The 23,893-nt window shown below is 50.7% G+C and overlaps 1 protein-coding gene and 1 non-coding gene across 6 annotated transcripts in view; both read left to right on the top strand.

Moving 5' to 3' along the window:
* Positions 1–14,038, top strand: part of EML1 (EMAP like 1) — a 207,151-nt gene extending 193,113 nt beyond the window's left edge. For 4 of the 5 annotated variants that reach the window (XM_031935739.1, XM_031935740.1, XM_023205610.2 and 1 more), the window contains 5 exons: positions 8,106–8,203; positions 8,327–8,414; positions 9,873–9,968; positions 11,161–11,291; positions 11,962–14,038. In XM_031935739.1, coding sequence (XP_031791599.1) covers positions 8,106–8,203; positions 8,327–8,414; positions 9,873–9,968; positions 11,161–11,291; positions 11,962–12,087 — 539 coding nt within the window. In that variant the 3' untranslated portion in view covers positions 12,088–14,038. The remainder of the gene's footprint in view (positions 1–8,105; positions 8,204–8,326; positions 8,415–9,872; positions 9,969–11,160; positions 11,292–11,961) is intronic. The other variant, XM_023205611.1, reaches the window with a different exon arrangement.
* Positions 14,039–17,884: 3,846 nt separating this feature from the next.
* On the top strand, positions 17,885–18,047 carry LOC111538403. The gene has a single exon (XR_002730326.1). It is a non-coding gene; the product is annotated as a U1 spliceosomal RNA (small nuclear RNA).
* Positions 18,048–23,893: the final 5,846 nt, after the last annotated feature.

The following is a 23,893-nucleotide window of genomic DNA, read 5'->3' as shown; positions in this document are numbered from 1 at the left end:
AGAACCATAAATGTTGCCAACTATTGATTTCCATGGTTAGCTTTTCTTCTTCGTTTATTAGATATAGTACTTCCATGAAGAGAAACTTTCCTTCATCTACTGTTTTGGTACTCAGCGGTAGAGTTCATACAGGAAAGTCAGGATTAATGCTTGATTTCATTCACTTTATTTTCCAGTTTCTGAGATAATGCATTTGCTTTCTGCTTCTCTAACAGTCACCAATCAGTGGTGGTGGTGGTGGTGTTGGTAGTAGTGGTGGTGGTAGTGGTGGTGGTGGTGGTGGTAGTAGTAGTGGTGGTGGTGGTGGTGGTGGTGGTGGTGGTGGTGGTGGTGGTGATATTGGTGGTGGAGGTGGTGGTGGCGCTGGTAGTGGTAGTGGCGGCAGCAGTGGTAGTGGTGGTGGTGGTGGTGGTGGTTGTGATGGTGGTGGTGGTGGTGGTGGTAGTGGTGGTGGTGATATTGGTGGTTGTGGTGGTCGTGGTGGTGGTGATATTGGTACTGGTGGTGGTGGTGGTGGTGGAAGTGGTGGTGGCAGTAGTGGTGGTGGCGGTGGTGGCAGTGGCAGTAGCGGTGGTGGTGGTAGTGGTGGTGGTATTGGTGGTGGTGGTGTGGTTTTGGTGCCATTATGGATTGAAGTATATTTGCTGTGTTCTAGTGTATTACATTAGGTGGAACAATGTATTCATCATTGGCCAGTGGAAGTTACTCTAGTTCACTCCTGGGTCCTTTTGACATGACCTCAGGAGCCTTTAATACTTGTTCTCTGGCATAACAAGTTGTTTCAGGATACTTGTATACATTTCTTACCTATAGCCCTTTCTCTCAGGAGGCCCTCCTTCCTTTTTCATCTGAAGGGAGATTACAGTATGGGTGTTAGGAGTGCTCATTGCCACGGGGTAGGAGATTGTCTCTAAGCCTTTTCATTATGTGATTATGTTGTAGGAAATACTGTTTTTCTGTCAAGCGCAGTCCATTTGGCTGCGCAAGAGTGTCCAAGTGCTGACGCTCTTGGAAATTGGAGTTTTGGTTGTGGGAAATACGTGGCTGACTCTGAGCTGCTGGTCTCTGTAGGGATCTTCTAGTTTATAACCTTATTGACAGTGTCGACTCTGCCTCACAGTGGGACGTGTCCTCGAACTTTAGAGAGAATCTGATAGAGCATCTCTTTTGGATGCTTGTTCCTTGTCCCTGAACCACATTCATAACTTTTCACCCTAAACGGACACCTGCTCAGCCCCTGTGGCAGCCCTTTCTCCATGTCGAGAAGGAGCCTGACTTGGAATGCCTTTCATTCATGACCTCTTCAGTGTCACATTTCTTTCTGTTAATGTAGCCAGTGTTCTGTATCCTATCCTGTGTTTCTCACCATTTTCTCAGTGATTTTGAACGTCTGCTGAAGGCACGAGGGTGTCATCTGCAGCCTCTTTCCTGGAAAGCCCTCCGATACCTGTCAGCGCCTGCTAACATGAGCGGGTCTGTTGGGAAGCATATTTCTATTTCTTGTTGGTTATACTCATGACCATTCCCTGGGGAGCAGAGAGCTCTTCCTACTAGAACTCTGCTTCTTGGCTTCAGAGTCATTGCCTGGGAGCTGTGTGGGGCAAAAGTGAAAGCCCTAAGCCAGGGCCAGGCCAACTGCATCTGAATCTAGTGTCCTCCCTTAGTTAGCCAGGTGACCTTTTCAGATCAGACAGCGAATTACTATGAGGCCCAACTAAAAGAAGTGTGAGTGAGTTCTCTGCAGAGCATTATGCAGATGTCACAGGGGATGTGCTCTCATCTTCAGTAACAGCAGCACTGATGGCCCCAGGAGCAGCACCCAGATGGTGGACTCAGGCCCCTGGGGAGTGACCCACAGTTCCATAATGGGAGGGACCCTATTTTGTTCAGCACTGTGTGCCCAGCTAGCTCCTAGCACAGGGTTTATGACAGGTTAGTTGCATGCATGAATGTAGCTGTAACTAACTACAGTGCAGCGGACACAAAGCAAAATGTGATCAGCAGTGTGAGTTTTCTGGTTACACAAGATTTTTCCAGCGTGTAGGCTATACTATTGTAGATTACTATCTCCTTTTCGGATTTAAGTATTTACAGACCTAAAACTAAAGAGAGAGAGGAAGACAGCATTGGATGCCCAAACACAGATTGCCATTGACATGGAATTTCAGAAACTTGCTGCCAAAATCCCAGCCGAGGTCTGTAGCCCATCTCCAAGGTAGCAGCACCCTGTGCTAAGAAGGGAAACCATGATGAAATGGTGAGGGCTTTTTCTCATTCTGTCAGTCTCAGGAAAGCTCTGAGGGTTCTGCTGATGGCCAGAGGAAAAGCTAGTAGCAGTTCTTGAGCTTTATAGGTGGAGCTGGGCCTCCAGGACATGGGAAGGATGACGAGCCCCCAGCCGCAGGCCCCCTGCCCAGGGATAAATGCCACCTTCACACTTAGTGATGTGGGTGGACATTGACCCTTTGCCACAAACTGGGGTTGTGGAGATGGAGCTTTAGGAGGAACTGGGGCTGTTTTGCAAATCAAGGTTCAAGGCTGATGTTAACTGTACAGGGGCACGGGTCTGAGGGGTTGCTTCATAAACTGGGCAGTCAAAACTTTAGCAGCAGTTGCGAACTAAATCTTTCTGGTGATTTCTCACTTCTCGCACGACAGGCAGGCCCAGGTTTGAGTTGTTGGTCTGTACCTCACCGTGGGTGGAAGAGGGAGGTTCAGAAAGTCACTGGAACTCTGGGCACACACCTGGAACCCAGCCACGAAGCCGAGCCCTCCAGGAGTGCATGCGAATCCCCCAGAGCAGGTGGGGCTTCTTTGGCATGTGCTCAGAGCCACGAGCCTAGAGAATTCCCATGGAGCGCTGAGTACCCATCTCAGGCATGTTTTGGCGACTGCTTTTTCGTTTATGAACTGTTTTACATAACATGGTCTTTTGCTGATAAGCTAATGTTACATGGAAGTTGATTACAACCGCAGTCAGTTAAGTGTTGGCAAAAGCCAGCTCCCACATAGGCTTATTAAATACAGAAGCTTCATAGTGACAGTTTTCATATTTAACATCCATGTCAAGAATCTTATAGAGCACTTTATGATTGGACAGAATGGAGTTTTGATTGAATTAAGATTGTACTTTTTTAAAGAACACAAATAGGAAGAAAATAATTTCCTACTTATTAAGCCCAACTGCAGATCCTTAGCCTGCCTGTTCTAGTTTCAGCTCATTGAAACTAGGGTAAAAATCTGAACATGAAGATGAAAGAGAGAAGCCCAGAAAGGACCAGGTGCAACTGGTCCTGCAATTGTATTTCTCTTCTTTGATCTTATCCGTGTGGTTGGTTGAAAGGTGGGTTTTTTCTGCTTCTACTAGAACGACTCAGAATCTGGCATTCACTCTGTCACTTGCAGTATCAAATCCCCTGTCTGCCCGGGTCTGAGAGCTGTGGTGATGCAGCCCCTGCCACCGAGCCAGCCCTTTCCCCTGCCGTGTGGCATCCCCCTTCCCTGGGCCAATCCCCGTGCAGATGCAGCAGTCTTGTCTCCAAGCCCAAAATTACAGTCTGTGCCAGGAGAGAGGCTGCACCATAGCTGCATGGTTGTTCCTGCACCTGCAGACCATCTTCCACCCCAAGATCTCACTCATCAGCATGCAGGTACTTTGCAAGCATGCAAGGATTTCTGTCTGTGCCACTCACCTGGCTGTGTTGCCGTACACAAGTTACTAAGCCTCAGTTTCCTCATCTGCAGAGCAAGTCTAATTGAACCCTCTGCTGGGGCGCTGTTGGGCTTGACTGAAGCCCCCAGCCTCCTGCCTGGTCAAGAGTGAGCAATCAGTAGAAAACAGCAGTAAGGTTGTCCTTCTCCCCTGAGTGCCTGGACTTTTGTTCCCGTGTCTTTATGAGTTCTCCAGTTGGTTTTCATTTGGGGCCAAATCCTAGCTTATTTCAGTGGAGTAAGTTTAGGAATCTCAGCCTCCGAGAGAGCTGGGGAATGAGGCTTAGAGAGTTTTCGGAGGAGAGGAGAACAATTAGGGAAAGAAAAAGGGCTCTGTGGGACCCAAGGAACAGGCTGTGCTGGGTTTCATCTGGCCTCTGGTTAGCACATTGACGAACGCTGGTTGGTTTTGATTTCTTAGGCAGTTGGTTTTATATATTTATGGATGAATGTAGGTAAAAGAGCTAGGATTTGAACCCCATTTTTCTGCCCCAAAGACCACATTCTCATCCTCACACTCTGCCATCTTCCCGGGCAGTCGCTGTGGTCAAAGTCATTTTGAGTTTTTTTTTGTGGTGGGGGCCAGGGGCTAGGAGGCATCTGCTCTGAGGAAGAAAACATTTCTCCTGGTTCTGCCTTTGTCTCTGAGACACTGCCTGCATCTCCACATCACGCACTGGCAGGTGTGTGCTAAGGATGTGGAGCCCGGGGGGGGGGGGGGGGGGGTGGTCAGAGTTGTCCACAAGGAAGATGAGGGCCTCCTAGGACATCTCTCCATACCTGTGCAGAGGCCTGGGGATGTGGATGATACAATCAGCCGGTTCCCCTCTGCAGGGAGGACTTCCCCAGGCAGAAGGGAGCTTCAACTCCTGCAAGAAGACTGTGGATTATAATGGGAAAGAGGAATTACAATCTGATTAAGGCTGTCAGAGATAGAAGTGGATTGCTGAAAGAGATTGTAAAGTCCTGTTTCATTCATTTTTAAAAACAGATATGGGGGCCGGGTGTGGTAGCTCACGCCTGTAATCCCATCTCTTTGGAAGGTCAAGGCGAGTGGATCACCTGAGATCAAGAGTTCGAGACCAGCCTGGCCTACGTGACGAAACCCCATCTCTACTAAAAATGCTAAATAATTAGCCAGACGCTGTGGCAGGCACCTGTAATCCCAGCTACCTGGGAGGCTGAAGCAGGAGAATCGCTTGAACCCGGGAGGCGGAGGGGCAGAGGGTCCATGCACCATTGCACCCCAGCCTGGGCAGCTCCATCTAAAAAAAAAAAGAAAAAAACTGATATGGGGATGGTGGTTACACAGGTGTATTTGTCAAAACTCCTCGAACCATGCACTTGAAATGTGTGCATTTTACTGCATGAAAATTGTGCCTCGAAGCTCATTTTTAAGTGAACTTGTTTGGGGGATGATGTTGTAACATGACTTTTTTTCTTAAGCAATTAACCAATTGCCTTAAACCTGTTTGTTGAACAACAAATAGTTCCATTATGGCCGGGCACAGTGGCTCACACCTGTAATCCCAGCGCTTTAGGAGGCCGAGGACGTTTTGCTTGAGTGCAGGAGTTCAAGACCAGCTTGAGCAACATAGTGAGACCCCCGTCTCAACAAAAAAATTAAAAAATTAGCTGGGCATTGTAGCGCACACCTGTAGTCCCAGCTGCTCTGGAGACCATGGCAGGAGTTGAGCAGGTGGAGGCTGTGGTAAGCTGGGATTGCACTGCAGCACTGCAGCACTGCAGCCTGGGTGACACAGCAAGACCCCGTCTCTAGAAAACAAACAAACAAATGGTTCCATTATGAAAGAGACCTCATTATCTTTTGAGTTCACAAATGATGAGGTAGTTTTTTTTTTTTTTTTTTTTTGAGACGGAATGTCGCTCTGTCGCCCAGGCTAGAGTACAGTGGCGCGATCTCGGCTCACTGCAACGTCCACCTCCCGAATTCAAACCATTCTCCAGCCTCACCCTCCCTAGTAGCTGGGGCTACAGGTGTGTGCCACTGCCTCCAGCTAATTTTTGTATTTTTAGTAGAGACAGGGCTTCACCATGTTGGCCAGGCTGGTCTCAAACTCCTGACCTCAGGTGATCTGCCCGCCTCAGCCTTCCAAAGTGCTGGGATTACAAGTGTGAGCTACTGCACCTGGCCTGATCAAGTAGTTCTTTGAGACCTTTTGCATAAGAGTGAACAGCCAATCCCCTGCCGTGTCACATGACAGATTTTCAGCTGTTCTTTACCCCACAGCTGGTCGGAGGGGCAGTGCCCCTGGAGGCAGACTCTCTGGGTTTAAGCCAGTTTCAGGAAACCTGTGCAACCTTGGACGAGTTAGTTTACTGTACACGCCTCACTTTCCTCTCTTGAAAAATGGGGATAATTACATCTACTTCGTGAGGTTGTTATAAGGATTAAATAAGTTAATACAGGAAGAGTTTAGAATTGGACCTAGCACATAGCTGACTCTCAAACATATTGACCGGGCCGGGCACAGTGGCTCACGCCTGTAATCCAGCACTTTGGGAGGCCAAGGCAGGTGGCTCTCCTGAGGTCAGGAGTTCAAGACCAGCCTGGCCAACATGGTGAAACCCCATCTCTACCAAAAATACAAAAATTAGCCAGGTGCAGTGGCATGTGCCTGTAATCCCAGCTACTTGGGAGGCTGAGGCAGGAGAATCGCTTGAACTCAGGAGACGGAGGTTGCAGTGAGCCAAGATCGTACCATTGCACTCCCCAGCCTGATCAACAAGAGTGAAACGCCATCTAAAAAAAAAAAATTCCATACTGGCCATTTAGTAATCGTAATTGGTATCATTAAGTGGCCATTGTTAGTAGCATTTCGTGTTTATTGTGGTCATCGTCACTGTTGCTGTCCAGGCATGGCCAGTTGCAGGCACTGATCGCAAGGACAGTTGGTTTCCGGCGTGGTCACCTGGCCTTCTCGAGCCTCAGCAGCAGCTGATGACAGCCCATCTCTGGCTACAGTAGTCCTTTTTGTTTTTTTCAGCAAAATATGTGTATTTTGCCTCATTCCTTCAGGATTTTTGATTTGGATAGGCTGCATTGGTCTTACATCGCCCCTATTTTGACCTGGCCTAGGCCAACACTTCCTAAAATACCATTCCCTGAGGCATCAGGCCACCCTGGGTCCTACAGGATTCCTGCCTGGCAGAAGGAAAATCACAGGAAAGAGGGAGGGGAGAAACAACCCTTCCTGGTGCTTTACATAAGCTCCTGTGAGCACCAGGCCCTGTACAGATATTGTCCAAGTGCAGCCTCCCGACTGCTGTGAAAATGCGCTGCTCGCTGTGTTTTGTGGATGGAGGACCTGCAGCTCCCTAGCTGGAGCGGAAAGACCTCCGCTACCCTGCATTCTGTTCTGGACCCTGCGTGGCTCCGGGTTTCCAGTCCTTCTTTTTGCTTGCTGGCTCAGGAAAGTCTGACCTTTTCCTGGACTCACCTCCAGGCCCGGTTTCCTGTCCTGGGCGCCCTGGGTCCTCCTCCCTGCGCGGCGTGCACGGTGTGGTCACTTCCAGCCACCAGGGCTGCTGCTGTCTTTTGTTGCAAAGGGCTCCTTCCCGTGTGTTTCCACACAAGCATCACAGCCTGAGTTCTTAGGCCCTCCCAGAACCAGAAGCCCAGGGGGAGAAGATACTAAGATACCCCTGGAAAGAGAGGCGGGAAGGGCTGTCTAGGCAGGGGGCAGTGAGTACAGAGGCCTGAGTGAACCCGTGTGTTCAGTGAGGAGTGACGTAGCTGGAAGGCCATCCTGGTGGGCTTTGTGGGCCCTCCAAGGAATTTAGTCTCCATCCTTCAGTGATTGGGACAGGGAAGGGCCTATAAGATTTCATAAAATTGTATGAAAAGAATGTATAGGGTGCAGTGGCTCACACCTGTAATCCCAGCACCTTGGGAGGCCAAGGCAGGCAGATCACTTGAGCTCAGGAGTTTAAAACCAACCTGGTCAACACAGCGAGACTCCAACTCTACAAAAAAAAAAATGTTTTTAAATTAGCCAAGTGTTGTGGCACACGCCTGTAGTCCCAGCTACTTGCCTAGGATCACTTGAGCCCAGGAGGTTGAGGCTGCAGTGAGCTATGATCACACCACTGCCCTCCAGCCTGGGTGATACAGCAAAACGCTATCTCAAAAACAAAAGAGTTCATAAAAATTTATAAATCTTTACCAGATTTTATCATCTGGCCAGGTGTGTATTTTTCAAAAGATAGCTTTGGAAGTAGCAGAGGATTCACTCAAAAGCAGATGTTTCTCTTGGCAATAATATGTTAATGTGGTGATTTTTTCTAAATCTGGTGGCAGTTGCCATTATCCTTTGTAACGAACAAAATGTGTATTGTTAACATCTGAAATGTGATTTGTCATCTTTTTATAGATGGGAATTTCTTAGCCATAGGCTCGCATGACAACTGCATCTATATATATGGCGTCAGTGACAACGGGAGGAAGTACACGCGAGTGGGCAAGTGCTCGGTAAGCGCTGACAGTGGCCCTGTTGCTTCTGCTGTACCTGCGTGCGGTCATTTAACTACACGGAACGGCGTTGGCAGGGACTTCTAAGGCCAGTGAAATGAAGATGGTGTTTTTCTCTCCCAGGGTCATTCCAGCTTCATTACTCACCTGGACTGGTCTGTAAACTCGCAATTCCTCGTGTCAAATTCCGGAGACTATGAAATCCTCTACTGTGAGTACCACCCTGGGGTTGTAGGAAGTCTCGAGCTCAGAAAGTGTTCACTCTGAGACCCAGGAGGCCTCTGCGGAAACCCACCTCCCGTATGACTCAGGCACGTGCCATCATCTCTAGGCCGTGGTTTCTGCCTCTGTAACATAGAGGAGTGGGGCCGCGTGGCCTCTTGGGTCCTTCCTGGTTTCCTGCCGACTGCGAGCCGCTGTGGAGGAGAAGATGCTGGGCCTGCCCAAAGGGGAAGAAGGCCGAGCCCTGCAGTGGGGTTCTGGGGGCAGGCAGATGTGGCAGAAGGGGGTGGGTCCGGGTGGATGTGGCCAATGTGAGTTATCCAGAGCTATCCAGGCAAGAGGAGGGCATGTCAAGGTGTCATCCTCACAGGAGGGACCATGAAGTCCCTCCCACCTGGGTAGACTGCAGCTCTGGGACCCCTCCTCCTCCTCTTCCAGCCCCACCCTGGCCAGTCTCTGGGCCCAGGCACTGTGAGGATGATCGAGGCTGGCACTTACAAGCACATCCTCGTGCCATGCACTGGTTCCTCAGACACCCACCAAGCACCTGCCACGTGCCGCACTCTCAGCCACACAGGTCAGCTCACGGGGCACAAGGAAGGCCTCACTGCTGCCGTGCTGGAAGTTACTAGAAAGCGCAGCGTTCCTCCCCTGCATCTTCTCAGATGATCTACAGCGCTTTCTGGCTTGGCCCCATGATGCAGAGAAGGGCTCAGAGCCCAAAACACAGGCCCCAAGAGCCCACAGGGGTGGGGGAGTCACACTCACGTGAGTGTCACCACTTGTTGAGGACCAGGACAGGCAGGACCCCTGGCGGCAGGGAAAGCAGGGCAGTGTGCACCGAGACTGAGCTCCCTCCAGTGGGGAGGGCAGCCGCACCGTCTCGCCTCCTCCCTGTCCAGGTCCTGCCTGACACAGGCACAGGAATGGGATGGTTTTCAGGCACAGTCCTGGGTCTAGAACCTTCTCAGATGAGGTCTCGTACTCTGCTGGTGAGAGCTCATTTGGGGAACACACAGATGTTCCTTGGGAGGCCCTTGGTGTGACTGGTTTCAGTAACCTCCATTCCTGACTCTGAGCTGAAGGGACTGAGGGGTGTGGGGAAGCTGGGGGTCCTGACAGCAGAGGCAGAGCTGTGTTCAGGGGCCCTGGCAGGGGCAGGCAGCAAGCGGAGACCCAGGAACCAGAGACAAGAGAAGCCAGACTGGGAAACAGAGATGGAGATGGGAAAAACCAAAGAAGAGGGCGTCTCCACCCAGGCCCGGGCTCAGTTCCAGGGGAGCTCACAGCTGTGCACATGTGGTTCCGGCCCGACTGGGCAGTGGAGGGTCTCCCTCTCCGGGGAGGGCTCTGTACCCAACAGGGCACGGCTCTGGGGGCTAGCCTTGCTCAGGGGAGGGGGGGGGCCTTGGCTTAGATGTCACCAGACTGTGTTTGCTTTTTTCAGGGGTTCCCTCTGCCTGTAAGCAAGTCGTAAGTGTGGAAACGACGAGAGACATTGAATGGGCTACCTATACCTGCACTTTGGGATTCCATGTTTTTGGTGAGTTTGCTGCAGATTTCACTGGTTCCAATAAAAGAGTGTCTCCTTTTAAAATATGTCTTCAGTAGCTATGGAGTCTCATGGTCACCAGTCTTGTCAGACTGCTCTGCTGCTACCGGAGGCCCATGCGACACACCTCCTGCCGCACCCTGGGGTCTGGCCAGAGCTTGCCTGGCCGTGGCCTGCTGAGAAACGCTGGAAAGATGGGTTTTTAACCCTTCTCCATCGTGCAGGGCGGCGGATCCTGAGAGAACTCCCTGGAACCCTCTCCTATCAGGTTGTGCCATGTGGACCTGGGTGGGCCAGATGGCACTCAGTCAACTTATCATTTGTGAGGGTTATTATTTATATTTTTTTTGTTCTTAAACTAAAATTTTCACTTTCTTCAAAGTTCACTTTAGGAATGTATTCATAAGTAACCTAAATTAAAGGGCTGCAAATTAATAGAATTTGTAAAGGTAGTATTTATTGTCTCTTTACATAAGACCACAAGTCAGTAGATTGGTGAGAATTTGCAATTTTGTGGTGTTCAGTGCTGAGATCCAGAGGTTCGCTCCAGAGCTCCCCGTCAAAAACCCGACATGCATCCAGCCCTCTCCCAGCCACAGGTATTGTTAAAAGGGTCCCCCACCCACCCATCCTCCAGGCCCACCTGGGCTCAGGGATGCAGAGCCTGGAGCCAGTAATGATGGGCACAGCTGCCAGGCTGCCCCAAGCAAGCAGCAGCCACAGTGAGTGACCCCAAGAAACACGTGCACACCCAGGGTTAAAAGGCCTTTGGAGACAACCGCTCATGTAGAGAGTTACAGCAATAACAAGGAAACCGCAGGCTTGAGGACAGGGCAGCTTCCCACCAGATGCTTCAGAGATCAAGGAGAGGCATTGCATTGAGAACTGGGGTTCCGGGTACCGTCTGCCTTGGCCTCAAGAAGAGGCCTCAAAAGACCTGGCAGCTCAGAAAGCTTGTCTTTGCTCCTTTCGCACAGCAGAGCATTGGAGACGGGCCTGAGTGAGAGGAGACTGGGCGCACAGGGAGAGGCCAGGAACCGAGGCTGTTGTGCTTTTTTGACCCTTGTTTCTAAAGCTGGACTTGAGGCAGTTTTGTGTTCAGGACTGTCCAGTGCGTGGCTCCTGCATGCCGTGGCCCTGTGGCCCCTGATGTCTCCAGCGCCGTTTGTGGTCTTTGTTTTAGGAGTGTGGCCAGAAGGCTCAGATGGAACCGACATCAATGCCGTGTGTCGGGCCCACGAGAAGAAACTCCTGTCAACAGGCGACGACTTTGGCAAAGTGCACCTCTTCTCATACCCCTGCTCGCAGTTCAGGGTAAAGGGCTTGTTTCTTCGCTAATCTTATCCCCCGTGGGGCGTGCACGTATGCCCGACCTGTTGGGAGACTAAATGGAAATGGGCTGTGAGTGCTGCCAGTCACAAAGGCAGATGTGACTCTGTTATCTGTGCCCTGAGCACTTCCGGCCACCCTGAGGGAAACCCCAAGCCCCACGGGACCCACAGAGCCCTTCAGATCTGCTCGTCTACCTCTGTGGCTCCACGGGCTCACGGCTCTGCCCTCCACCACGGCCCCCTTGCTGCAGCCCTGCTCAGCTGAGCCAGCCCTGAGGCTTGGGGCACCCTCCCTCATCCTCCGTCACTCTGACCCTGATCCTCCTTCAGCGAGGAGATCCCTCGCCCTCAGCCCTGGGCACCTGGTTAGGCCCGCTTTTGGGGCGACCTCATACCTGGCACCTCTGATATTGAACGTATCTCTCAGCCGAGGGCAGTCATTTGCTCGTATTTGTCCCCTGCCAGGCCACGAGGACTGTGGGCTTTGTTTCTGTGTCCCTTCTGTGTCACGCACCGAACAGGTGCCCAAGTGAGAGCTGCCGAGTGGAGGGCGAGTAAAGGAATTAAAGCATGCAGCGAGAATTCAAGCACTTTCCATCCCAGACGGTTTGCCTTGTAGTAAAGGAAGCTTTCCCCCATGTCATTCCCTCCAGGCTCCGAGCCACATCTACGGCGGGCACAGCAGCCACGTCACCAACGTCGATTTCCTCTGTGAAGACAGCCACCTCATCTCCACGGGCGGGAAAGACACGAGCATCATGCAGTGGCGCGTTATTTAGTCCCCACCGAGAGCTGTGGGGAGCAGCATGGGCAAGGAAGACACAGACTCACATTATCCTTGGTCACTGTGATTTCTGTTTTGTTTAAAAAATTCTTACAAACCTCAGGAAAACTGTGCCCTCCGCCGGCTACCTTAGCTCAGTGCGTCAGCGGGCGCCACAGCGGATCGGTGGTTCCGTGTTCACTTTTGTTGTACAATATATGACACAGTGCACATCGAATACCAACAAGGTTCCAACGTTTACATTACAGCGACATCAACAGAAGTAACTGGTATATTCTTGGTAACTTTTCTATGAACTCTTCAAAAATGGTCACAGAATGCCTTTTAAAACATTGTATATAGTCTTCACTGTTTCACCATCTAGCTTGCTAAGTCAAATATTTATGATGATAATGAGGTACTGAACCATGATGGCTGTTGAGGAGTTGGTCCTAAAAGGACAGATCACTTAAGAAGAGTGAGTAACTGATTTGCACGGCTGAATCAGGAGACGCAAAGATGAGACTGTATTTGGTTACATTTTCCAAGGTTTCCTTACATTCTCCCATGGGGAGGCTGTGAGAAAGGGCTGTGTTCCTCTTGTGCTGAGCAGATTCTACTCCTAATTGACTTAAATATTTCAGCAGGGTACACAGGCGTTTCCAAGTTTCAGTGACACCGTCCTGCCTAACCAGATGCGGTCACCTCTTCACACCCACCTGGCTTGCATCCCCCATCCCTTGTTCACACGCCCTGATTCACGGTGAGACATTTTGCCACCTTCTTGTGTATGTTACTTGGCATGAGATGATATTGTACTTGTATAGGATTCTAGCAATTCATAATAAATATGTAAGACTAGGCTTTACTGTCTTATGCTTATGGACATTGTATATTTGTATTTTACGACCAAGTAGACCAAGTCAGAAAGATCTCTCTCGAGCGTACTGTAAACCTGCAGAGAGAAGTCTCGAAGGGCTCCACCAGGTACCAAGGGCAGCTGCTTTTCCTGTCTTTTGTGCATGGCGACTCATTACAGTATGAGATAAGATTGAGTTTCGATGCGTTAAACGGAGGTGGCAGAAATTTGTCAAGAAGGCCTTATCCATTTCGATTGTGTGACAGATTGAAATTTATTGTTTACATTGGGGAATGTATCTCAAATTTTTAAATAGAAGAGTAATAAACAGACTTTAAAACAAATATTAAGATTTTTACTCATTCTAGGCAAGCAAATGAATGGAATTCTCTGATCTCTATGGCACTGGTTGTTTAGAGTGGCTGGTTAAGTGCAACTTTCAGAAACATTGTTGATGACATCACCAGCCTACTGCGGAAGTGCAGGGCACCAGTAAACACCATGTATTATGGAAGATGAATCTGTTTGTATGTATCCTTGTCAAATATATTCTATAATGAAATAAAATCTGAAAAGTGGATTTCTTATTGACCTATATTCACGAAAGCATATAAATTAAAATATTTAAAATTAGATATGATTCACACTATGTTCTGTTTCATATGCAGATTTTGTTCTTACCTGGGCCATTTGCAGATGAGACTGTAGTTTGCAGATGAGACTATAGTTTGCAGATGGTGTGGAAACATTCATCAGGGGAGATAACTATAAAGGATTTGGCCTATTACCATACTCAATTGTCAGTTTACGTGGTTTTGTGAATACTGGCAAAAGCAATTGTTTTTCAATTAACAGTGGAGGGAATAAGATGAGGGAAGGAAAAGGCATTCATTATTGATTTACATGTCAGTAAGGTCTACTTTTATTTCTATGTACTCCTATTTTCCAAGCTTAATAATAGACAAAGGATAAAAAAAATACACACACAAATATGTTACTATTTTAGATATATGTACTATTTTATATATATGTAAACTACTATAGCTCTCTTTATAATGAATTAATCATTTTATGAATGAATGAATGAACGAATTTGATGGATTTAAAATGGCTTCATTTCATTGTAAATGAAATTCTTTGACCAGTGCAGTATTAACCTTGCAGGTGTTCCCTGTTCATTCAGTCACTGTTAACACAGCAAGCAATGGCCCTGTGCCTCTGCTCAGCACCTCTCAGGCAAGCAAGGCCTTGAACCTCCAGGATTCTTCTGGAACGAGAGGCTCAGGAACCGGGCAGCTCTTAGCCTGGCTTCCCTGCAACACGTAAGATGAGGAAAGATGAAAGGAAAGGAAAGATTACAATTTATTTGTAGTTACGATAATTAAGTTTGTTAGCATGAGAGAATTTTCCAGTGAACAAAAAGCCCTCGGGATTTTTTTTTAATTTACCGTTTTAAACTTTGTGTTAAGATGAAATTGTTGCTTTTGCAGAGTGAAGTCTCCGTGGCAGTCCTGTTTAGATAAGGTCAAGTATCAAGGGAACACTGGATTTCCTCGAGAACAGGGTAGGCACTGGCGTCCGCATGCTTTAAAGCTTGCGGAAGAGTACGGTTGACCCTTGAACAGCAGCGGGGTTAGGGGTGCTGACCCCACACGCAGAGATCTACATACAACTTTTTACTTTCCAAACACCTAACGACTGATAGCCTACTGTTGACTGGACGCCTCACTGAGAACAATTTCCACATACTTTGTTAATATGTATTATATAGTACACTCTTGGAATAAAGTAAGCTAGAGGAGATGAAATGTTAAGAAAATCATAAAAGAGGCCAGGCAGGCACAGTGGCCCAGCCTGTAATCCCAGCACTTTGGGAGGCTGAGGCAGGAGGATCACTTGAGCCCAGGAGTTCGAGACCACCCTGGGCAACACAGTGGGACCCCATCTCTACCAAAACCTTTTAAAAGTAGCTGAGTGTAGTGGTGTGTGCTTGTCATCCCAGCTACTCTGGAGGCTGAGGTGGGAGGATTGCTTGAGCCTGGGAGGTCGAGGCTGCAGTGAGCCTTGGTCAGACCACTGCACTCCAGCCTGGGTGGCAAAATGAGACCCTGTCTCTCTGGGGACTCTGGAGGCTGCCAGCTGGCTGCCGCCTGCCTCCAGGGCCTGGGAAGTTGATTTGAAGAGTGACACCACAAGGGAAGGGAGGCCGTCTGTCACTCTGCAGGTGTTTGGGGGATTTTGTAGGCTTGTGACAGCCTGCAGGGAAAGCAGGGCTATTTGACAGATACACTGAGGCTTGGAGAAGGAAATAACTTCCTCAAGACTGGCACTTGTTCCAAACTTGTCTTAACGAACATGTGCTGGGCGCTGGGAATATAAGGACGGGCAAAACCACCCCAGTGCCTGCCCTCGGGCACCTACATGGCATCAGAGGAGCCAGAGGTTAGCAGAAGGCATGCCCAGCCGCTTGCTAGATGACCGCCATACAAGCCAGAAAGGAATTGAGAGCATCGAACTGGAAGACGTGAGCGAGTGTGGGGACCCCAGAAAGCTTCCCTGGCAGAAAGAGAAGGAAATGACCTGGGAGAGCGGGGAGAGACGCACCGGAGGCTGCGGCCAGCATTCGCAAAACCCTTTTGAGGGAAATTCGAGAGCACAGCTGGGCATGGGAGTCTGGGGCAGCTTGTGAGAGGCAGAGCCTGGGGGGCATGTTAAGGGCTTTATTCCAAATCCCAATAGCAAAGGGGGGCCACTGGTGGGTTAGGCAGGGAAGGGTTCCCACCGCAGTTCTGAAAGGTCTTCCAGGCTGGGGACTGATGGGTGGGGGCCTTCCTGTCATCTCAGTGGGCGGTGATGGCGGCGTGGAGTGGGGAGGTGGGAGCACTGTCGCGGAGAGGTTTGTGGGGTGGTGTCAGCAGGGCCCGCAGATGGAGTGGATGTGGGCGGGGGTGAGTCCCAGGTCCCTGACTGCTTCTCTGGTGGGATGACAGTGCCATGAGCTAAAATGCAGACCCCGCCCGTCTGAAGGAGAGTAGTAAGTCAGGCCTGGATCAGGTGAAGACAGTTGACATCCAACTGCAAGGGCAAAGTTGGCATTCGGCTTTGCAGGCCCAGCACAAACATCCTGCGGGAGGTAAACGCAGGAGGCTCTCCTCAGAGGCTGGTTTTGGGAGCCCAGGTGTGCTTGAGATTGTAGATTGCTCAACCCAAGCCAGGAGAAGAGGCTTCCGAGCCAGCTTGGGGGACTCCAGCATCCAAGGGCAGGTAAGGGAGCTGCTGAGAGGAGGGAGAGCCAGGAGGGCGGTGGTGGAGCAGAAGACAGTCCCGCACACGGAGGATCTTGTGTCCCCAGCAGCAGGGCAGCTCGACGCGGTGCTCACCAGGAGCCACTGTGGGCTCTGCACTGGCTTAGCAACCATCATTCCAGCATCTCCACTTGCAGGCAGTGCCTGGCAGGAGATACAGGCAAGGTGGGGACAGCCTCAGCCTCGGAGGGAAGAGAGAACATGAGGCCACAGGTCGCACAGGGCTGTCAGGAGCCCAGTGGGGGCGGGGGTGAAGAGGTGGAGGGAGTTTCCAGGCCAGTTGGAACTGGGGAGAGGCAAAGTTCAGTGGATTCTTGGCATTGGTAGATCTTAGGTGCCTGGCCGCTGGGGTAAGAGGGGCTCCCTGGCAGGGGCTGCCGTGCATCACTGGAAAGCCTATTCTGGCATCTCCCCAGCCCTCCACATTGTTTTGAATGGTTCCTTCCACCGCCCAAAGGTTGGCTATTCCATTCATTAGCCATCTCTTCTGTGGTTTGGGAACAGGCTGCCGTCATCCTGTGTTACAGGCATAGGAGCACATAGGAAAGGGCAGACGGGAATGGTCCAATCCACAACTGGGGGGACAGATTTTGGTGAAAAGGAGCTGAGGAACACGTGCTTGATACAAGGTGAAAACTGACTACAGGGCCGGACGCGGTGGCTCACCCCTGTAATCCCAGCACTTTGGGAGGCCGAGGCAGGCGGATCAAGAGGTCAGGAGATCGAGACCAGCATGGCTAACACAGTGAAACCCCATCTGTACTAATAATGCAAAAAAATTAGCCGGGTGTGGTGTCCCAGCTCCTCGGGAGGCTGAGGCAGGAGAATGGCGTCAACCCAGGAGGCGGAACTTGCCGTGAGCCGAGATTGCGCCACTGCACTCCAGCCTGGGTGACAGAGCGAGATTCCGTCTCAAAAAAAAAAAAAGAAAACTGAATCCAGGCCTGTTCTTCCTGCAGATTCTCTTTTTAAAAAAAATTTGGCCGGGCGCGGTGGCTCATGCCTGTAATCCTAGCACTTTGGGAGGCCGAGGCAGGCAGATCACCTGAGGTCAGGAGTTCGAGACCAGCCTGGCCAACATGGTGAAACCCTGTCTCTACTAAAATTACAAATTAGCTGGGTGTGGTGGCACATGCCTGTAATCTCAGCTACTTGGGAGACTGAGGCAGGAGAATCACTTGAACCTGGGAAACGGATGTTGCAGTGAGCCAACACCATGACACTGCGCTCTAGCCTGGACAGCAAGAGCAAGAGTCAGTCTAAAAAAAACAAAAGGCCAGGCACAGTGGCTCACGCCTGTAATCCCAGCACTTTGGGAGGCCGAGACGGGCGGATCACAAGGTCAGGAGATCGAGACCATCCTGGCTAACACGGTGAAACCCCGTCTCTACTAAAAATACAAAAAATTAGCCGGGTGTGGTGGCGGGTACCTGTAGTGCCAGCTACTCAGGAGGCTGAGGCAGGAGAATGGCGTGAACCCGGGAGGTACAGCTTGCAGTGAGCCAAGATCGCGCCACTGCACTCCAGCCTGGGGGACAGAGTGAGACTCCGTCTCAAAAAAAAACAAAAACAAAAAAAACTTTACAGAACATTTCAAACATACACAGAAGTAGAGAGAGAGCCTCTCGCCCAGGCTAAAAATTATCAGCGTACTCATTTGGCAGGAGAGATACCATGATCACGAAAAGTGGTCTTCCCAGGGCAAGGCTTATCCACTGCACTCCGGACGTGCTGACCCCTGCGATTTCCCCAAAAGTAGGAAACTTGGCCACATCATCTGTGGTCATGGGGACTGTGTTCATGCTTTCCCCTGGTTAAAGAAAAAAAAAACATTTAGAAAATCTTGTTTCCTCTGTCTCCCCTAACTTTTGTGGGGGATGGAGTTTTTTGTTTTGGTTTGGTTTGGTTTGGTTTGGTTTTGGGGTTTTTTTTTTTTTTTTTTTTTTTGACAGCGTCTCGCCCTGTTGCCCAGGCTGGAGTGCAGTGGTATGATCTCAGCTCACTGCAACCTCCGCCTCCGGGGTGCAAGCAGTTCTCCTGCCTCAGCCTCCCAAGTAGCTGGGATTACAGGCGCCCGCCACCACACCTGGCTATAATTTTTTGGTGTCTTTAATACAGACAGTGTTTCACCATGTTGGCCAGGCTGGTCTCAACTCCTGCCCACCTCAGCCTCCCAACGTGCTGGGATTACAGGTGTGAGCCACTGCACCTGGCCAAAATGGAGTATTTTTTTAAAACAAGCCTACAGGAGTTTGAGACCAGCCTGGGCAATATACCGAGACGTCATCTTTGCAAAAAACTAAAACCTCAGCCGAGTGTGGTAGAGTGCACCTGTAGTCCCAGCTACTCGGGCTGAAGAGGGAGGCTCACTTGACCCCAGGACGCTGCAGTGAGCTGTGATTGCGCCACTGCACTCCAGCCTGGGTGACAGAGCAACACCATGTCTCTAAAAAAAAAAAACAAAAACAAAAAAAACAAAAGCAAGTCTAAGCCACCATGTCGTTTCACCTATAAATACTTCAGTCTGCCACTGTGGTGAGAACACTTTATGTGAGGACACCGTGACATCGTTAACAGCTGACGAACTTGATGATTTCAGTTTCTCGGGCTGTCAAACCTGACCCTGTGGTTCAGAGCCTGGCACTGCATGACTTGCAGCACAGGAGCATAGAACAGCTACCCCGCCTCCCTGCTGAGCAGTTCAGGGTGGGGTGTCAAGCATGCAGCCCCCAGTTCTGAACCCTTCAGAGCCCAATTCTGTACCCCGACCCTGCTGCTCGATGCCCAGTGGCGTCCCTGCCCCTCCCCACCTCCTCCTGCAGGCGGGATGCTCAGTGCTGTCTGATACCTGGGCTCCTTCCAGCCCCTCCTGCCGGGTCCCTAGCTGTACTTTAGGCCACCTCAGGAGACCCTCTTCTGGGCCACCCAGCCTGGATCTTCCCTACCTTGATGGCAGGCCAGGCCGGACCACAGGAGCCTTTAGGAGTTCCCAGTTCCCTCTTGAAAGAAGGAGCCTTGTTTAAGGGGAGCCTCCCCTGCAGGAAGTCCGTGCCCTCCCGGGGTGTCCCAGGGAGTCCGTAGGTCAACTCTATGTTTCAATAAAAGTGGGACACACGCGCACACCACCCTGCACTAGGGAGCTGTGGCGGGGCTGGGGGTAGCGCACACTTGCCCGCTGACTGCCCCTGATCTCAGGGGACCCCGGCGTGCAAGAAGCCGGAGGGGACATGAGATTCAGGGGCTCTGGAACACAGATGACGCCTGGGCTTATAATGCGGGCCAGTTAAGAACAAATTTGGTTATTTAGGCTGAAAACACGAGTAGCTGATCTAGCAGACTGAATAAGTAATTATGAAAAGGCCTTGAACTTGGGTTATAAATTTAAAGCCTCCCCTCCCAACCGCCCTGCAGCCCCGCGGCCAGCTGCAGGTGCGCCACCTAGTGGCAGAAGAGCAGAGCACCGCCCCTCTCTCCAGCTTGCCAGGGCTGGGTTCTGAGCTAGGAAGGGTTGGGGTGTGGAGAGACAGAGAGAAAGGGAAACTCTGGATGACTTTGTGGGTGTGGCGTATGTTTCACCCGACCTTCTGAGAGAGCTTTCAGAGGTTCGTGGAGAACCCCAACGTTGCTGATCACCTCTCAGCTGCAGTGCCCTGGACCTGAATGAAGGTGTTCTGTTGAGGTGCAGCCTCCTTCTGCAGCCCTGAAGCACTGGGAGCGCTGCCTCCATCGGCCTCCTTCCTGCGGAGATCCCACCACCCTCCGGGGAAGCCCACTAGACAGGATCTTAGACGACCCGTCCCATCCTTGCTCGGAGGTTCACATCTGGTCTCAGGGGACACTTGTGCCTCCCACACCCACACCTAGCAACAGCGGGTGGACAGTTACTGCCTTCCACGTGCAGCCTTCTCTGGGCAGCTGGCATTTTTGAGGCACTGGTCCACAAATCGCAGACGGCACATATGAAGCCCTCCGAGTGGCTTAGGTAGAAGTACCCTCCCGGGTCCTCCCTCGAGAGAAACAGGATTGGAATCAACAGCTCAACTTTCTCCCAAAGAAATCCTCCTTACAAATATTACTTCTGAAAATGTCTAATTCCCAACGCTTTAGTACTCTTACCATGGATGAGGATGCCCAGGAGGAGTCTCGGAAACCTCTTTTGTAACTGCTGCTCATGGTCTAACAGCGCCTCTGGAAAACACATCTACTGGATCTTGGCTCCTCGGCTGAAAGGTCATTTCAACATTCAGTTACATAACCACAAACATTATTGTGCAAGTTTTTTGTACATATTTGCAAGAGATTATCTGGGATCCTACCTGGAAGTGGGACTACTGATTTTCTGGGGCATGCACTAAATATTGCCAAACCATTCTCCACAGCAGCTACACTGGCAGCCTGGGAGTCTCTGTTGCTCCACTTCCTCGTCCATATTAGGAATTGTCATTTCATCTCATCTCATACAGAGCCCTGAGAAGCAGGATCCATCGCCCCTCTTTGAAGAGAAGAAAGAGGGTGTATTAGGCTGTTCTTAAACTGCTATAAAGAAATACCTGAAGGCTGAGTGTGGTGGCTGACACCTGTAATCTCAGCACTTTGGGAGGCTGAGGCAGGCAGATCACTTGAGGTCAGGAGTTCCAGACCAGCCTGGCCATGGTGAAACCCTGTCTCTACAAAAAATACAAAAAAATTAGCTGGGCGTGGTGACCCGTGCCTGTAATCCCAGCTACTTGGGAGACAGAGGTGGGAGAATGGCTTGAACTTGGGAGACAGAGGTTGCAAGGAGCCGAGATCAGACCACTGCACTTCTGCCTGGGCAACAGAGTGAGACTTCGGAAAAAAAAAAAAAAAAAAAAAGAAGAAGAAAGAAAGGAAGAGAGAGAGAGAGAGAAAGAAGAAAGGGGAGGGGGAAGGGAAGGGGGAAGGGAAGGGAAAAGGAAATACTCGAGTCTGGGTAATTTATAAAGACAAGATGGCTGGGCACAGTGACTCACGCCTGTAATCCCAGCACTGTGGGAGGCCGAGGTGGATGGATCATTTGAGGTCAGGAGTTCAAGACCAGCCTGGCTGAAATGGTGAAACACTGCCACTACTAAAATTACAAAAATTAGCTCAGCATGGCCAGGTGCAGTGGCTCACGCCTGTAATACCAGCACTTTGGGAGGCCAAGGCAGGTGGATCACGAGGTCAGGAGTTCAAGACCAGTCTGGCCAACATGGTGAAACACCATCTCTGCTAAAAATACAAAAATTAGCTGGGCATGGTAGCCAGCATCTGTAGTCCCAGCTACTTGGGAGGCTGAGGCAGGAGAATCACTTGAACCTGGGAGGCAGAGGTTACAGTGAGCGGAGATCGTGCTACTGCACTCCAGCCTGGGTGACAGAGTGAGACTCTGTCTCAAGAAAAAAAAAGAAAAGACTTTTAATTGGTTTATGGTTCTGCAGGCTGTACAGGAAGCATGGTGCCAGCATCTGCTTGGATTCTGGAGAGGCCTCAAGCAAAGAGCTTTTATTCACGGCAGAACATGAAGTGGGAGCAGACAGTTCGCATGGTGAAAGCAGGAGCAAGAGGGGAGAGGAGCAGGTGCCACATGCTTTTAAACAACCAGATCTTGCAAGAACTCACTGTCACGAGGAAGCACCAAGAGGATGGCGCTAAACCATTCATGAGAAATCCACCCCCATGATCCAACCACCTCCCACCAGGCCCCACCTCCAACACCGGGGATGGCCATTCAACATGAGATTTAGCAGGAGCACATAACCAGTATATCAGGGGTTAGAGAGACTGAGGTAGTCGCCCCAGGTCACTTAGCAAGTTGGTAGCAGAGCTGAGGGTGGAACTCCCAGTTCTCACAGCAACGTTCTGTGCCGGCATTCTCAGCCTGGTGTCTACAGAGCACTATTTGAGTGGGTGCTACTAGAGTTTCAAATAATTTGAGACTGTGCTGCACACTGCACATGACATACAGAGATGTGACCGCAAGTTGCCTCTGAAAGGCATAGGAAGATTATACATTTGGGCATTTCCCCATCTCAAGCATCAGACACCTTTGCTCCTAAGGCACTGGAGATTGGCCCAGGGATCAGTGTTCCACACATCCATCTTGGGAAATGCTGTGGGAGAAGGTTAACCATACAGAGGTGGCCGGGCGTGGTGGCTCACGCTTGGAATCCCAGCACTTTGGGAGGCCGAGGCAGGAGGATCACCTGAGGTCAGGAGTTCGAGAGCAGCCTGGCCAATGTGGCGAAACCCCATCTCTACTAAAAATACAAAAATTAGCCAGGCTTGCTGGCGGTCGTCTGTAATCAGATACTTGGGAGGTTGAGGCAGGTGAATCGCTTGATTCTGCCCGGGAGGCAGAGGTTGCAGTGAGCCAAGATTGCACCACTGCACTCCAGGCTGGGTGACAGAGTGAAACTCCATCCCCGCCCCCCACCCCCACAAAAAAAAGAATATGGTTATAACATTTCAGCTTATGACATCTGGGACAATTCCTCCCTCCTTACCAGGACTGAACTAGGAAATGGCCAGACTTCCTGTCATGGCGAGACTGATGTCACATGCTCAGTGACATTTCTGAGATTCTTTTGGCCAAATGGGCTTCAGAGTCCCTTAGGTTCTCCCAGGCCCTCAGACTGCGGCTACTGAAAATAGAATGGACTGTGATCACCACCACACTGCCCAGCCGCCCATGGATGCCCGTGGGGTTCCTCTGCACAGGGTTCCCCTGTTTTCATGTGGCTTCTTTTACTCTGATTCACACAGAGGAGGCAGGTTTAGAAACACAGCATCCGTTTGCACTTAAAATAAGCCTTGGGAGCAGAAGGCAGCAGCCCTGTAGTCCTGACCACAGTGGCAGCTGAGGTAGCCCCTCCTCCACCTTCAATCATTGCTCCTCCGTGGCCTTGGCCAATTTGAAAGTGTTCTCAGAAACTGATGCTACAGGAAAGGCCTCTACCTTGTTTTGGCAAGTTCCCTCCTGCACTTCTTTCCCAGGCTGAGGCAGCTCCAGGGCTCAGAGAGCCAAAAGCAGGAGAGGGAGAGGACTCAGCCAGACGCAGGGATCTGGGGTCCAGCCAGCAGCCGCGCAGCCACCGCCATGCTCGTGATACCTGCCCAGCCCATAGCAGAGATGTTTATGGGAACCACTTAGAGAATGGTGGAGCTGCAGTGAAGCTCAGGGGTCGTCTTGGAGGAGTGTCTCCCAAAGTATGTTCTGTGAAACCCAATTCCAAAGCATGTTAATAGCCCCCAGGGTGGGGGAGGCACTGAGTTAGATGCATTAATATGCCTTGTGAGTCCAGGAGGGCTATTGTGTTCATCTATTCACCCAACAAACACCATCCCTACTCTTGAGGCGGCACATCCCAGGGGCTGGGGATACCAGAGTTCTTGCTCTCATGAAACTGTGAATGGAGAAAGCAACAAAGAGGCTGAGGAGACTGGAGATGGGCGGGAAGAACTCAGTAGTCACTGAGGCTACTTGAGCCGAGGCGCACAGGGAGGTGGCTTTTGAGCAAAGAGTGCGGTGACAGAATAAGGGCCTGAGCCTTGCAGCCAGCTGGGGACACCCCTGGCTGTAGATACCAGGGCATGGTGTGAGACTGCCAGGTCCCCAAGGCTGTCTAACCACACAGCCTCTCCTTCCTGGGACATCA

Source organism: Piliocolobus tephrosceles, chromosome 6 (assembly GCF_002776525.5).
Source record: "Piliocolobus tephrosceles isolate RC106 chromosome 6, ASM277652v3, whole genome shotgun sequence".
Lineage (NCBI taxonomy): Eukaryota > Metazoa > Chordata > Mammalia > Primates > Cercopithecidae > Piliocolobus > Piliocolobus tephrosceles.
This window is presented reverse-complemented; position numbering and strand designations above follow the sequence as displayed.